The following is a 13,333-nucleotide window of genomic DNA, read 5'->3' on the forward strand; positions in this document are numbered from 1 at the left end:
AGATTTGTAACTACCCCATGCTATATTATGAGCATTAAAATCTCCCAATATATAGAAAGGGGCAGGAATCAAATCTAAAATACTTTTAATTTGGGATAATGAAAAAGAAGCATTCGGTGGAATATAAAAACAAATGATGCTAAAAGTAAAATTATTATTTGTAATAGAAACAGCTACACATACTCAATTTGGGATTGTACCGATAAATCCAAATATTTAAAATCAACATTATCACGGATACCGACTAAAACACTTCCATATGAAACAGCTCTATCTTTACGTAAAATTTTAAATTGTGGAATTTTGAAAAATGTAGTTCTTTCCAACCAAGTTTCATTTAAGCAAAATATATCTATATTGAAGTTTGCTATTAACACTTTAAGTCTATCAATTTTATTAATGATACTGCGGCAATTCCACTGCAATATATTCAAAATATTTGAATTATTTGGAGCCATTAAGATGAAAAAAGAGATGCAATGAGGGGTCCAAATGCGTTCAATTTATCCAAAATAGAAGCCAAGAAAGGTAGAATCATTTTAATTATTTTTTTCCAAAAATCACTGAGATCCAAAAAATTAACTAATTCTTCTAATATTTTTAAAATTGAACTATCAGAATTTTCATCATCATTAATCTTATCAGTTTGCTTAAATTTTTCATCAGAAGAAGTATTGATTTTTTGAAAACCAGGAATATGTTGTTGCTCATTACAATTTTTAAGTACTGGAAAATTTGTGTTATAAGAAGTTGATGGTTGGGGTTCAAAATTAAATGTATTATTATTTGATGAATTATTATGTGTTCTTTTTCTTTTAATGGGAGGATTGTAAGTGAAATTCTGTTGTTTTCCAAAATTATTATCATCATTATCTGGTAAAATTGCAAAAGTGTTTGGAGATTTGAAATTGTCTGATGATTTCATAACATCTGCATATGAAATAAGGTTTTTACTTTTATTTTTTTGGTTTAATTTGGATTGGTTTTGAATATAAACTGGACATTGTTTTAAAGAGATATGTTTATTCCTACAATGAATACAAACACCAGAATTTTCCTTACAATCGGAGGTTGGGTGTCCCTCTCCACATTTCGAACATTTTAATTTGTTGGAACAAAAATTTGCAGTATGGCCAAATAAGAGACAGCGCTTACAATGCATGAGCTTTGGGAAATAAAGTCTGACATGGAAAATGACATTATTAATCATTACATAATCTGGTAAAACAGAACCAGAAAATGTAATTTTAATACAATTTGATGAAACATATTTCGATTCACCACCATTAAAAAATAATTTAGATAACCGATTGCATTCTAAAATCTGAACTGGTGCAATGGATTTGTTTCTGAAAATGCCTAAACCATGGTTTTTAATGTCATCACAGTTTAAATCTTCGTCATACATAACTCCATTGATTTCACAAGAATCACATGGAGCATATACACGATATGAATTCACAAATAATTTGGATTCTAAGAGTGCATTGGCATCCTCTCGAGATCCGAAAACAACTCTCAATTTATCGAGAGAAATTTTTTTGATTTCTTTTACAGATTTATAATTTTTATAAACCTCAGCAGAAATCAATAAAACATTTATGGGTCTCTCTTAGAACACAAATGGACCCGAAAAAGTTGATGGATAAACTTTAATTCGGAAAGGTTTCGAAGGAGGAGATTCTTTAGAATGAGAATTATCATTCGAATCTCCTTCACCGCCATCAGTTTCCATAATAAAAACTCAATGTAAATAATAATGAACAGAACAGAATAAGAAAGAAGGAATACAAATCAAATTATACTTAGAGATCTTCAAGACCAAGAGCACCGATACACTATTCCTAAAATCGACTAATTCTTGAATTTCTTGAATCTTGATATCTGAACACCAACTCTTGAACGTAACTTGAAAACAGGAAGCATTGTAACAAACATCAACGTCGTAAATTGAAATCCTCGGAAAATCTCGTATCTGAAATTGAAAAAAAAAAGACAAGCGAAGAAAAAACCGTTTAGCCTGGTCAAGGCCTACTTACCGAGTATGATATATGAGTTAGTTACAGACTTATTCATTTTAACCTTTCAGAATTTTTGGATGTTAGTTGAGAATATTACTGTAAAGATTTTGCTCTACTTTGAATTCTTCAAACAATACTTACTAGCATTGCCTCAGAATTGTTTGCAAAGACCTTTTATAGATTCTTTCAGTCTTCACATAAAATTTCATGGGGATTCTTTTGAAAACCATGAAAAAAGCCTGAAAAGGAATATCTTCAGATATCAGTTTGTTTTTTTTTGTTCTAAGGTACGCTTTTGGGATTCATCTCAGAACTCTCTCAGTAATACTTACAGTACTACTCACGAACGTTCTATGCAACGCAATTTACGTAGGCTATTTTCTTAAAAAAATATGTCTAGGAAAAAAGTAATATCCACTTCTCAAATTTAAAATTCCATCATTGCGGAGAGTAACAATTTATTTACTTAATACTAGTTTTACAGGCTAGATCACGTTATATACGACAGTTGTCTACCACAGCAAATCGGCAAGATTGGTTACATAATACGTTGCCCGCTTTTGGACCTCCTCCCGCACAGCGTTACCTCCGTATCCTATGAAATCAAGGTTCAAGATTAGTTACAAAAATCTAGTAACAGTATTTATAACAAATTACCAATGAAGAAATCCGCTGGCGGACTGGCTTCCAAATCGGTCATTCCGTCGCCAACCATTGCCACCACCTTGTCACTGTTGAATCGACTCTTGATGATTTTGATGGCCTCTCCTTTGCCTCCGGATTTTGAGGTGACCTGGTTCGTATCGAAACCGGCGTAACTTCCTGTAAAAATAGAAAATCCTTCAATAATGTCACCTTTCCTTATTTGAGAAATTTCCAACCCACCGTTGAAGTGGAAATACAGCTTATTGGCAAAGAGATTGCACAGTGGCACCTCCAGGGCGTCCGCCACCGGTTCGATCAGACAGTCGAAACCTCCGCTCACCAGATAGATCTCGGCACTGTTCTGTCGCAGCTGGTCGATCAGCTCACGAACGCCAGCGGAAACCGTGCTCGGGTGAGTCTTGAGGAACTCGCGGATCTGTCGCTGCGATGGTTTGATAATATCCAGGCGCCGTTTCAACGCCTCCTGGAATGTCATACTGCCGCCCATAGCTTCTTTGGTTCTGTAGGAGGAATTCCAGAGATTCAAATGTGATCTTTGGGCAAACTTTTAATGTACTTACAGTGCAGCTACTTCGGCGCCCTTGCCGCAGAATTGCGCCAATTCGTCGATGCCCTCCTCGGTGATAATAGTGGAGTCTACGTCGAAGCACACGATCTGTGCCCTCTTGAGCATTTCCCGGGCCTCCTGAGGCCGTTTGGTCAGTTCAGCCGCGGTGCTTCGATCGTTGGTCATTCTGTTGGTGGTCTGCTGAGTGCCGTTTGTGTGCTTACCGTTGCTGATGGCTTTGAAGATCGGTGGCGCTGGAAGGCTGTTCCGCCGGGGTGTCACTTCCACGTGACTGTTGGCCGCTGCACCGATGGCACCGGCTGCCGATACCACGCTGGCCACCGAGTGGTGTGAACTTTCGGCGGCGGAAATGGCCACCAGACTACCGAGGAGTGCACTGTTAGGAGGGAGAAGAAGGAGATTGAAAATGTAACTTTGGTTGGCAACTGATTTCGATTAGAGATTTCGATTGTATCTAACCATGAGACAATTTGACTAAAGTAAAATATTTGACGATTTATCTGAAAATATGAAGCCCCTAAACGAAAACCTGCTTCAGCAAACTTATTCATCTCGTATAAATTTAAAACTTTGCTGAAGATACAATGAAAATATTCCTTTAATTGTATGAGTTATGTCAATTATTATTATTGCTTGAGCTTGAGCTTGAGCTTGATTGGCCGCCCGTGGATGCTACTCCAGTATCGCCAGATCAGCTGCACTTACACAAGGAACCAACCGAATGACTGCTTGGGACTAACAGGCATCCTCAGTGTATAAGTGCTGGTGATCTTCTATTTTTAGCGACAATGGTGCCTGCCACGTCAGAATGCAGACCAATGTGGGGAAGGGGGAGGAATTGATGATGCATTATACTGGCTCCCACGTAGACCGTATATACCACTGCATCTACGCCAGTACATGCGGGAGTGCGTGGATTGGGGGAAAGGCATGGCAGAGAGGTTTGCTTTTGTGGTTAGCAGACTGCCTATGTATCAGGCGTAAGGAAAGGCATGCGCGTGGAAGAATAGAAGCGTTAGGGAAACGGTTTCTTGTCCGTCTCTGGTTCTAGCGTTTGCTATGAACGAATAGTTTTGAGTGTGATAGATTTAGAATGGAAGATAGAAGCAAGTAAGAGATAAGATAAGGGACGGGCCTGGGATTGAACCCATGACCTTCTGCTTATGAAGTAGAAGCGGTAGCCATCAGACCACCAACCCCGTCTATGTTATGTCAATTATTATTATTTGTTAAAAACTCACTTTAGTAAAATCTTCATTGCTTTTGAACTCGTGATGACAATGAAATCACTCAGAAATATATGTTGAAATTTGAGTTATGTCTGGAGAATTGTGAAAATCTCATTCGAATCGGTTCATAAATAACTCAGATCTAATCCCTCTAAAGTTGACCATTTTGTATGGAAAATCGAAAAAGTAGCAAATGTACGTCAAGCAGTAGTGATCAGAAATAGGTATAAGGTGCCTCTTAGGAAGTGGTCGAAGAAGACTGCAAGAGGTAGTAGAAATACGCGTAGGTATCTGTCAAAAGAGAATCAATTAGGGTGGAAGGGAAAGGTACAACACTCAAACTCATTTTTTTATTCTGTTTATAATAATTGTATGCCAATTTATCTTTATCGATCTGACTTTAGTTAGATTTGATTTGAAGAATCATTAAGTTTAATAAATCGCAAGCGGAAAGGTAACGGAGAACTGAAACATATCGATATCTGACCAAGATATTTTGAACCATCTTTCTTTAGAATTGGTTTGCATGTTACATTAAGAGGCTACTGAAACGCTAGCGTAATTTCTAAATGAATAATTGCTATTTCAAAAACTAGAATTTTTTGATTGCTCTTGGGAATTTGGCGGTATTTCGTTCAAAGTTGCCTAATTATAAAATTTTAAAATTGATAATTTAGATGAAAATTGGTTTTGGACAATCACGAGTGTTAATTAAAATCATTTATCATCATTACTAATCATGCCTAGTTTAATTATAATCATAATCATCTTCTAAAAATGAAGTTTAATCATTCATCATAAATCAGTGTATTTGCTTAATCGTCAATCACAATAATTAACCCTTAAAAGGTGTGCACACGTTTGCTCATTTTTTGATTCAATTGATCATTTCTCAAAATTTTAACTGTTCTGTGTTACTACAGTACCCTGTTGATTTCCATATTGTGTCATATAAAATCATATTTACTCGACCAAAAATTTCCTTCGACAAGCTTTCTTGTAATTTTGCATGTAGATAACCATTTCAAATCCAGTTTCAGAACCCCGTTTTTGATAAACAAAAAATGCCGATTTTTATCATTAAAAAGGCCTTAAACCATCAAATAACACTGTTTCAGCAAATTGAAGCTTGTAAAGTTCTGAACGTAATGGAGTCATTTTGAGTTTTATACAGTAGCTGCGGCATTGGGTTCCGGAATACAAATAGATATTTTTAGGAAACATTTATCTTGTAATACAAAACTTTGAAGGACATTCTCATCATGAGATTATATAAAATACAACTGATTCATGAAGGTAAATCTATTGGAAGCTAAATAAGACACGGTCGAACATTATACCGGAACTCAGGTTTAGTAACAAAGCTCAATGCATTATTTTTGATATTCCTATTATACTGGGAGGATGCTTGTGGAATCCTCAAACGATGTCAATAATAATCTAGAAAGGATATAACGAAAATCTTGATGGAAGCTTCTCATAAATCCTGGAGTTTCTTGATAAGTTCCCTGAACAGGTTTCTGATAAAATCTGTTGATGGTTTATGATAAGAATCCTGAAAGGTTTCTGATGGAAAACAACTGGTGACAATACTGGAATGTTTTTGATGAAAATCCTGGTAGGATTCTGATGAGAATCTCCGATATATTAGAATCCTCTTCGAGACTTCTGATTTCTGATGGAATCTTTGCAATGTTTATGATGAGAATACTAGAAAGTTTAGATAAGACTCATGAAAAGATTGAATGTGAATCTTAGAAAGAGATTGAATGTGAATCTTAGAAATGATTCTGGTGATAATTCAGGAAGGATTCTAATCAGAATACTGGAAGGATTTCGATTAGAATCTTACAAAGATTCCGACAAGCATTCCGAGAGGATGCGAATCCTCTCATTCTGATTAGAATCTTGTAAAGATTCTGATGAGAATCCCCGAAATTTTGAAGAATTCTAATTCAGGGTGTCTACTACCTGGAAAAAACCTGGAAAACCTGGAATTATCAGGGAATTTTATTCAACCTGGAAAAAACCTGGAATTCTCAGGGAATTTCGATCACAATCAGGTAAATTATTTTGAAGCAGTTATTCATGATAGAATATGTTCACGACAAAGGATTTTTGCGTTATAACCCAGAGCTATCATTAATTGCCAGAAAACCCATCTTCATTCGAAAAAAATTCGGCTGCGCCGCTCTCCAAAAACTATATGAGCTGTTCAGTGAGAATTCTTTCGAGTATGAAATTTCATCAGCTTATCAAAACATGATTGATGTTTTTAATGTATCTAAATTTATTCGGTAAAGGATTAACATATCTAGGGCTGGTAGCAGGTTTCTTTTTATATACAATTTTTTTGCAATTCTCTAAAAAGTCTCTATTTTTGATAAAAGGTGTCTGAAGTCTCTATTTTAACCAAAATAGTATCTAAAGTCTCTTTTCTTTCCTTATATTGCTTGCAGATAACTGAGATGCAAAATTTCTTCTCGTATTTCTCGAGAACAGCCTCAGGAAATATCCTTGTGGTTTCTTCAAAGATTTTACTATGAATTCTTTAAGAAATTGCTTCAGCATTTTTTCATAGGATACTTACAGGAGTTTCTCCATAATTTGCTTCAGGAAATCCTTGAACATTTCAACGTTAATACCTCTAGAAATTTTTGTCAGGCAGTACTTTGAACAAAGACTATCTTAGGACTTCCTCCAGATATTTTTTCACTAACTATCCAACCGAATTCTACAGTCGTTAATCAAAGAGATATCCAAAGTTTCCCACAGAATTTCTCCCAAGAAAACTTGACAAGAATTTCAACGCCATTTCGTCTACGGTTATTCTAAAGAATAGATCCAAAAGCTCCTCGAGGGGTTATTCGAGTCAATATATTGAGAACATTTCAAATAATTTCCTCAATTCGACCTGTGTTTCATTATTAAGTTTCTTTAGAGTTTTTTTTTCTAGGAATTTCTCCAGCATTTCATCCAAGGATCACTGGAGTTCATCCAAACATTTTTCAATGAATTTCTCAAAAAATCCCCATGGAATATTGAAAAGTTCTTTAAAGGAAGGTTCCACACAATTTAACACCACAGCAATTTTTTCTATGAAATGCTTCGACTGTAGGAATGATTATTCCTACACAATTTTCTAGTAATTTCGTCCAGTGTTCCTGGAGATCCTGCGCAATATCCTGCGAGATATTATGATTTTTTTTTATTATCGTAGCAATAATCTTGGAAATCTTCTAAAAGTTCTTCAAGAGTAAGTCTTCCTGAAAATCCTCTTTAATCAAGGGTGGCCTAAGAAATTCCATAAGTAACTGTAACAAAAGATACCCATAGATTTACGTCAAGGATTTTTTTTAAATTCTCAGCTTTCTTGGAAATTACATTCAAATTTCCTTGGTGAAAACTCCTGGAAGAATGCTTGAGAAAAAGGTTTTGAAAACTTCCTTGAGAAATATCTTAGAATTAATAGAAGAATTTTTCCGAGAAGAAATCCTAGGCGCAATCCTGAAGGTATCCTCAGAGAAATTTGTAGTCAAAATCTTATAAAAATTCTAAAGAACAATTTTGTAGAAAATCCTGAGAAATCCTTGGAGGCATCTGGAGAAGTTTCTAGTTGAATATTACAACCTGTTTTGAACGGGAGTCTTGGAGGATGTTCTAGAAAAAACTAATTGGAGAATCACCGGATCCTCGAGGACTAAGGGTTTTTTCACAAAAAAATATCTGAAGGAATTTCTGATGAAAGCCTTGTGGTATTTTTTGTGATAATGTTTGGAAAAATCTTGGTTCTATTTTGAGATATAAAAAACAAAATTTTTGGAGGTATTCCTTAGGAAAATTTTTGGAGAGTGAATATCTTAAATATAGATATGAATCTATCCCTTTCGTAATGTCGTCGTAATACATCAATGAATGTTTGTCCTTTACTGGCATATACCAGATGTGCTGGTATGTCGTCGTAATGTCGCAAAAAAATATTTGAAAAAAAAAAGTTTTAAACATATTTTCAGAGAAATGTCTGGTCTGATTAAACTATTTTGTCCTGATTCCTGTTAGGTTTCGGTTTTTGATTACTGTTTTGTCTCTTTTTAATTACTTTTTAATCTCTTTTTTACTGGAAAGAGGATTCTAAATTTCATATTTTCAAGAAACTCATTCATTTTTTAAATTATTGGAAAATATTTAACATCAGAAAAAAAAATTCGAAAAGTAAACTGGAACTTGAACAACAATCAATTCGAAATTTCGTAACAATCATGACTAATGTAGAACTTTTTCGAATGAAATGCAAACATTTATAATTTAATCATATTACCACAGTCAAATGTTATACGGTCGAACGCGATCACCCAGGGGCTTGATAATCCGTGTTTCTATCATAAAAAAATGGATCCGGGATCCAAAAGTTTTACGAATTATTTGTGTTATTTTGGATTGTAGATATATTGCCACATATCCAAATAAAGTTTAATTTAGCGCCCATGAAGCTGTCTAAGTTATCCAAACGACCGATGGAAATGGATGGTACATAATCTGTACAAAAAATACTTTCAAGAAGACACATACTGATGCACTTGAAAGTTCCGTTCATTAATTTGTTTTAGACATATAAAATTACAGTATTTTTTGAACCTGGAATTATTTTTATAAAACCTGGAAATATCAGGGAACTTCATTTTGCTAAACGACTAGATACCCTGTTAATTCTAAGAGAATTTTCAATGAGTTCTAATGAAAAATATGAGACGAGCCTGATGTGAATTCTGGGGATATATTAAGTAGAATCCTAAGAGGATTCTGACGCCAATTTTAAGAGGATTCTGATGCGAATCCAAAGATTCTTATGTGAATTGTAAGAAGCTCTTCTGATGAGATTTCTGAGAGGATTCTGATGAGAATTTTAAGAAGATTCTGATGAGAATTCTAAGAGGATTCTGGTGAGGATACTGATGAGAATTCGGAAGAGAATCCTGAAAGAATTATGATGAGAATTCGCGAGGAAGCTGGTGTGAATCCTGCAAAGAAACTTATGTAAATTTTGCGATGAAGCTGATGAGAATTTTATGTGAATCTTATGTGTGGGCAAGAGGGCTACTTATGAAAATTGTGTGAGGATTCTGAGATATCCCTGAGAGGATTCATCAGAACGTTTATAGGATTCTCATCCTTTCTTGCAGGATTCTCATTAGAATCAAAATTTAAAAAAATATTTTATGAAACTTTGTTACTGAACCTGAGTTTCAGTATACTGCTTCGCGACTAAAAATGAGTGAACCAACGTGCGAAGTTCGATTTTAGACCAACTTCGCCGCGTCGCGAGTCACTTCGCTATGGTCTAATCCACCGGTGTACTAAATTCACTCGGTCTGAGAATTGTGACACTTGAGCGGGGCACGCTCCCGTATGATCCCCACGTGATCTGGACCCGCTCTAGTGTCAAAATTCTTCGACCGAGATGGTTTAGTACACCAGTGGATAAGACCATAGGGCGCATCTATAACCTCCGCCGTGTACATTATGCGCACTATTGAGAATCGAGCTGCGATGCGGCGAAGTTGGTCAAAAATCGAACTTCGCACGTTGGTTAGGGGTCGTCCATAAATGACGTAGCTTTTTAGGGGGGAGGGGGGGCTTCATGAATTTGTGACGATGTGTGACGAGGGGGAGGGAGGGGTCCTAGCTAGTGGACGTAGCATTTTGAATCACGTCATGTTTCAAAAAAATAATTTATAAATAAACAAATTAAAAGTTAAATAATTTAACTAAAAATCAACGCTTTAACGACTTAGAAAACATTGTTTTAGTTTTATTTATATTTTCTGTTAGAGCTTATTTCTTTAAAAAAAAAACACATGTTCGTTTTGGCACATATCACATTAAAACAAGATATTTATTCCGTGAATAATGCTCTCATTGTTGCAGAAGATCCCCACCCAATCATTTCATCGATTTGGTTTGATATATCAATGCTCTTAATGGAATAGCCAGAATACAACTTGATGGAAAAGCCTGGACAACAGATTCGAGTGTTATAGAAATTGTTCTACCATTAAATTTTCTTATTAACTCGATAATTTGATAGATTTTTTTTTGTATTTAATTGTTTCGTTACAGGTTGTGTAAGATTATTTCAGTATGGGGAACAATAATGAAGTTAAGCTGAAATCTTAATAAAGATGAATAATTTGTATAATAATCGCTAGGATTTTCTGAACATTCCAAATATTACAAGTGTAATCTTTTCTACATCTGATACTGATACTGATTGCTAAATGGATTTGAATTTGGATAATAATGACGAATATTCATTTCAATTTAAGATATGTTGCTGATCATTTTCCTCGAAATACATTCCTTAACAATGAATTATTAAAAAACAGTCCTCTAATATAACGAAATTTATTTTCAACATATCTCGATTACTTTTTCAAATCGACGTAAGTAACTTCCATACGGTTTTGAGAAAATTAATTCAGAAGAATCACAACATGTCTTTTAAAACTGTTTTAAAATGAATCACCTTTTAAACATTTTTTCGCCGTGTACATCGCTTAAATTTTGCATAAATTCAGCTCGCGTTCAAAAACTAGGTAGTTTCTATTATTTCCCACAAAAATAATTATAACAAAATGATAAGCCGTTTCATTCAGTTACTTTCGTCGTTTTTCTATCAGTGTAAAATCGGCTCAAGTAGTGTTCTGTTTTGATTCGTGGTTAAGTCACTTTGTCTCTCCATACAACGGAGCGGCGAAAGTAGTGGTTGGGTTGCGAAAGTTGAAAATCTTACTTTCGTCGTTTTGTAATTTCGGAATTAAACGTTCTAAAAGTGAAAAATCTAGTTGGGTGAGAGCGGAACTTGTGGAATTTCGTCTGCGAAACACGTAGGATCGATAAAGTAAGTTTGCTCACTTTTCTGACTTGAGACTATTTGAATACGTTTTCGAGATATTATGAAACCTAACCCTAACTCGTTACTCTCAGCTTCATCAATCCAATCCAAGATTTTTCCTCTTTTTTTCTATATTTTCAGCTGTAAACTTGTTTTTCATGGTAAGAACAGATAAAGTAATACAATTTAGCCAACAACTTACAGAGGAAAAAGTTTATTTAAAACTGTTTTCCAAATTACTTTTGAGCGCTACTGCATTTCAAACTTTTATTCGTTAGATTATTCTTACATTTAAGTCAGTAATTAATATCAAACTTTGAATTGAACTTCTGAATTTAATTTTTTTGTTTAAACCCAATTGCTAAGGAAAACAAATAAAAAAAAATGGGGGGGGGGGGGGGGGTTGCTTGATATGCTACGTATTTTCTTAGGGGGGGTATCAGCATTTGTGACGAAATGCTACGAGGGGGGAGGGGGGTGTAAAAAATCAGTGAAAAAATGCTACGTCATTTATGGACGGCCCCTTATCCTATTTTCCAACGCGAAGCAGTATATAATGATCGAATTCATCCAAAATACTCAAATTTAGCTTCCGACAAAACAGTTTGATTTTATGTTTTTTGAGTCGGGGATCAACCATCCTCGTGCTGAATTTCTTATTATCCTATCCCAAGAGTCAATCAATGAGATAAGAATTTGCTTCAAGTCTTCATTGATGTGCCAATCCATAGTGTGTTAAAAATAAGAATCAAATTGCCGGAGCTACTGAATACAACCCTGAATTGGCCCCTTCACGTCCAGCGTGTCCCAACCTTGCCTCTAAAAGTTTAAATTTGCTGAAGTTTCAATTAAAAACGGGTTTATGAAACTAGACTAAAAATGGTTAGCTGTATTCAAAATGGCCAGAAAGGCTTCCAATAGTTGTCGACTTTTGTCTAAGAAATACGATTTTATAAGACACTGTATGAAAATCAATATTTGATTTGAGTTGGTTCCCCGAGATTGAATACTAAGACTCCCGGTCTCTAATATCTGAACGTGTTGGGAATATTGGGAATTAACACGCAGTCAGAGATGGTTTGTCTCTATCATGTGTGCTCTTCCCGCCAGTCACCACATGATCCAGTTAGAACTGCATTTCTTATTTTACATACATAGGAGATCATCAGTCATCGATCGATGGAACCGTTCGGTTGATTGCGGTCAGTATAAGAGCTAGCGTTGGGCGAATTTGACCAGAACATCATATGTTACTGAATCGATTCAAATTCGATACGTCGAATCGATTCGCCGAATCATTTGAATCGATGTTTTTGAATCGATTCGATTTTCAAGTTCACATGGAAAATTACAAAAACAAAATCTCAAAATAAGATCAAATGCAATTGCATTTGATAATTAAATTCCTTCAATTACAAAACGTTTGAAATTAAAAAATATACATTCAACATCTCAAGGCTGATTCCAAACAAAGTTTATAGCTCATCAATAAACAATTCTAATCAACTTCGTCCTTTTGAATCGTAACAAAAAATCGAATGAAGAAAATCGATTCACTCGATCTTGAGTCATCCTAACATCGATTAAAAAAATCGATTAATCGGAACGAAAAAATCGATGTTCGTAACATCAATTTAAAATCGCCCATCGCTAATAAGAGCACATTGAAGCCTCCTGTATTTTGCCTGTGTTGGTAGCAAAGCTCAAAGCTTTGAGCCAACCCTTCTCCAGTAAAGAAGCTAGGTAGAATACACACGGAGACGGAATTCAACTCAATTTTGGGTTGTTTCAACGCAATTCCGTAGTTGAGCCCAATAACTCAATTTTGGCTAAATTTCCAAGGTCCCCACTAGGTAGTTTGGCTTTAATTCCATTCGAAAAATATACTCAATTTTGGGTTGATTTAACGCAAAATTGAGTTCTTTCGACCCAAACATAAGAAAAGTTGCATTTACCC

At 35.1% G+C, this 13,333-nt stretch overlaps 1 protein-coding gene across 2 annotated transcripts in view; it reads right to left on the minus strand.

Moving 5' to 3' along the window:
• Positions 1-2,494: 2,494 nt before the first annotated feature.
• LOC5568588 (phosphoserine phosphatase) overlaps positions 2,495-13,333 on the minus strand; it is a 48,180-nt gene continuing 37,341 nt past the window's right edge. For both annotated transcript variants that reach the window (XM_001652369.2, XM_001652368.2), the window contains exons 2-5: positions 3,248-3,631; positions 2,907-3,187; positions 2,679-2,843; positions 2,495-2,616 (exon numbers count right to left, since the gene is read on the minus strand). In XM_001652369.2, the coding sequence (XP_001652419.1) occupies positions 2,534-2,616; positions 2,679-2,843; positions 2,907-3,187; positions 3,248-3,631 (913 nt within the window). In that variant the 3' untranslated portion in view covers positions 2,495-2,533. The remainder of the gene's footprint in view (positions 2,617-2,678; positions 2,844-2,906; positions 3,188-3,247; positions 3,632-13,333) is intronic.

Source organism: Aedes aegypti, chromosome 3 (assembly GCF_002204515.2).
Source record: "Aedes aegypti strain LVP_AGWG chromosome 3, AaegL5.0 Primary Assembly, whole genome shotgun sequence".
Lineage (NCBI taxonomy): Eukaryota > Metazoa > Arthropoda > Insecta > Diptera > Culicidae > Aedes > Aedes aegypti.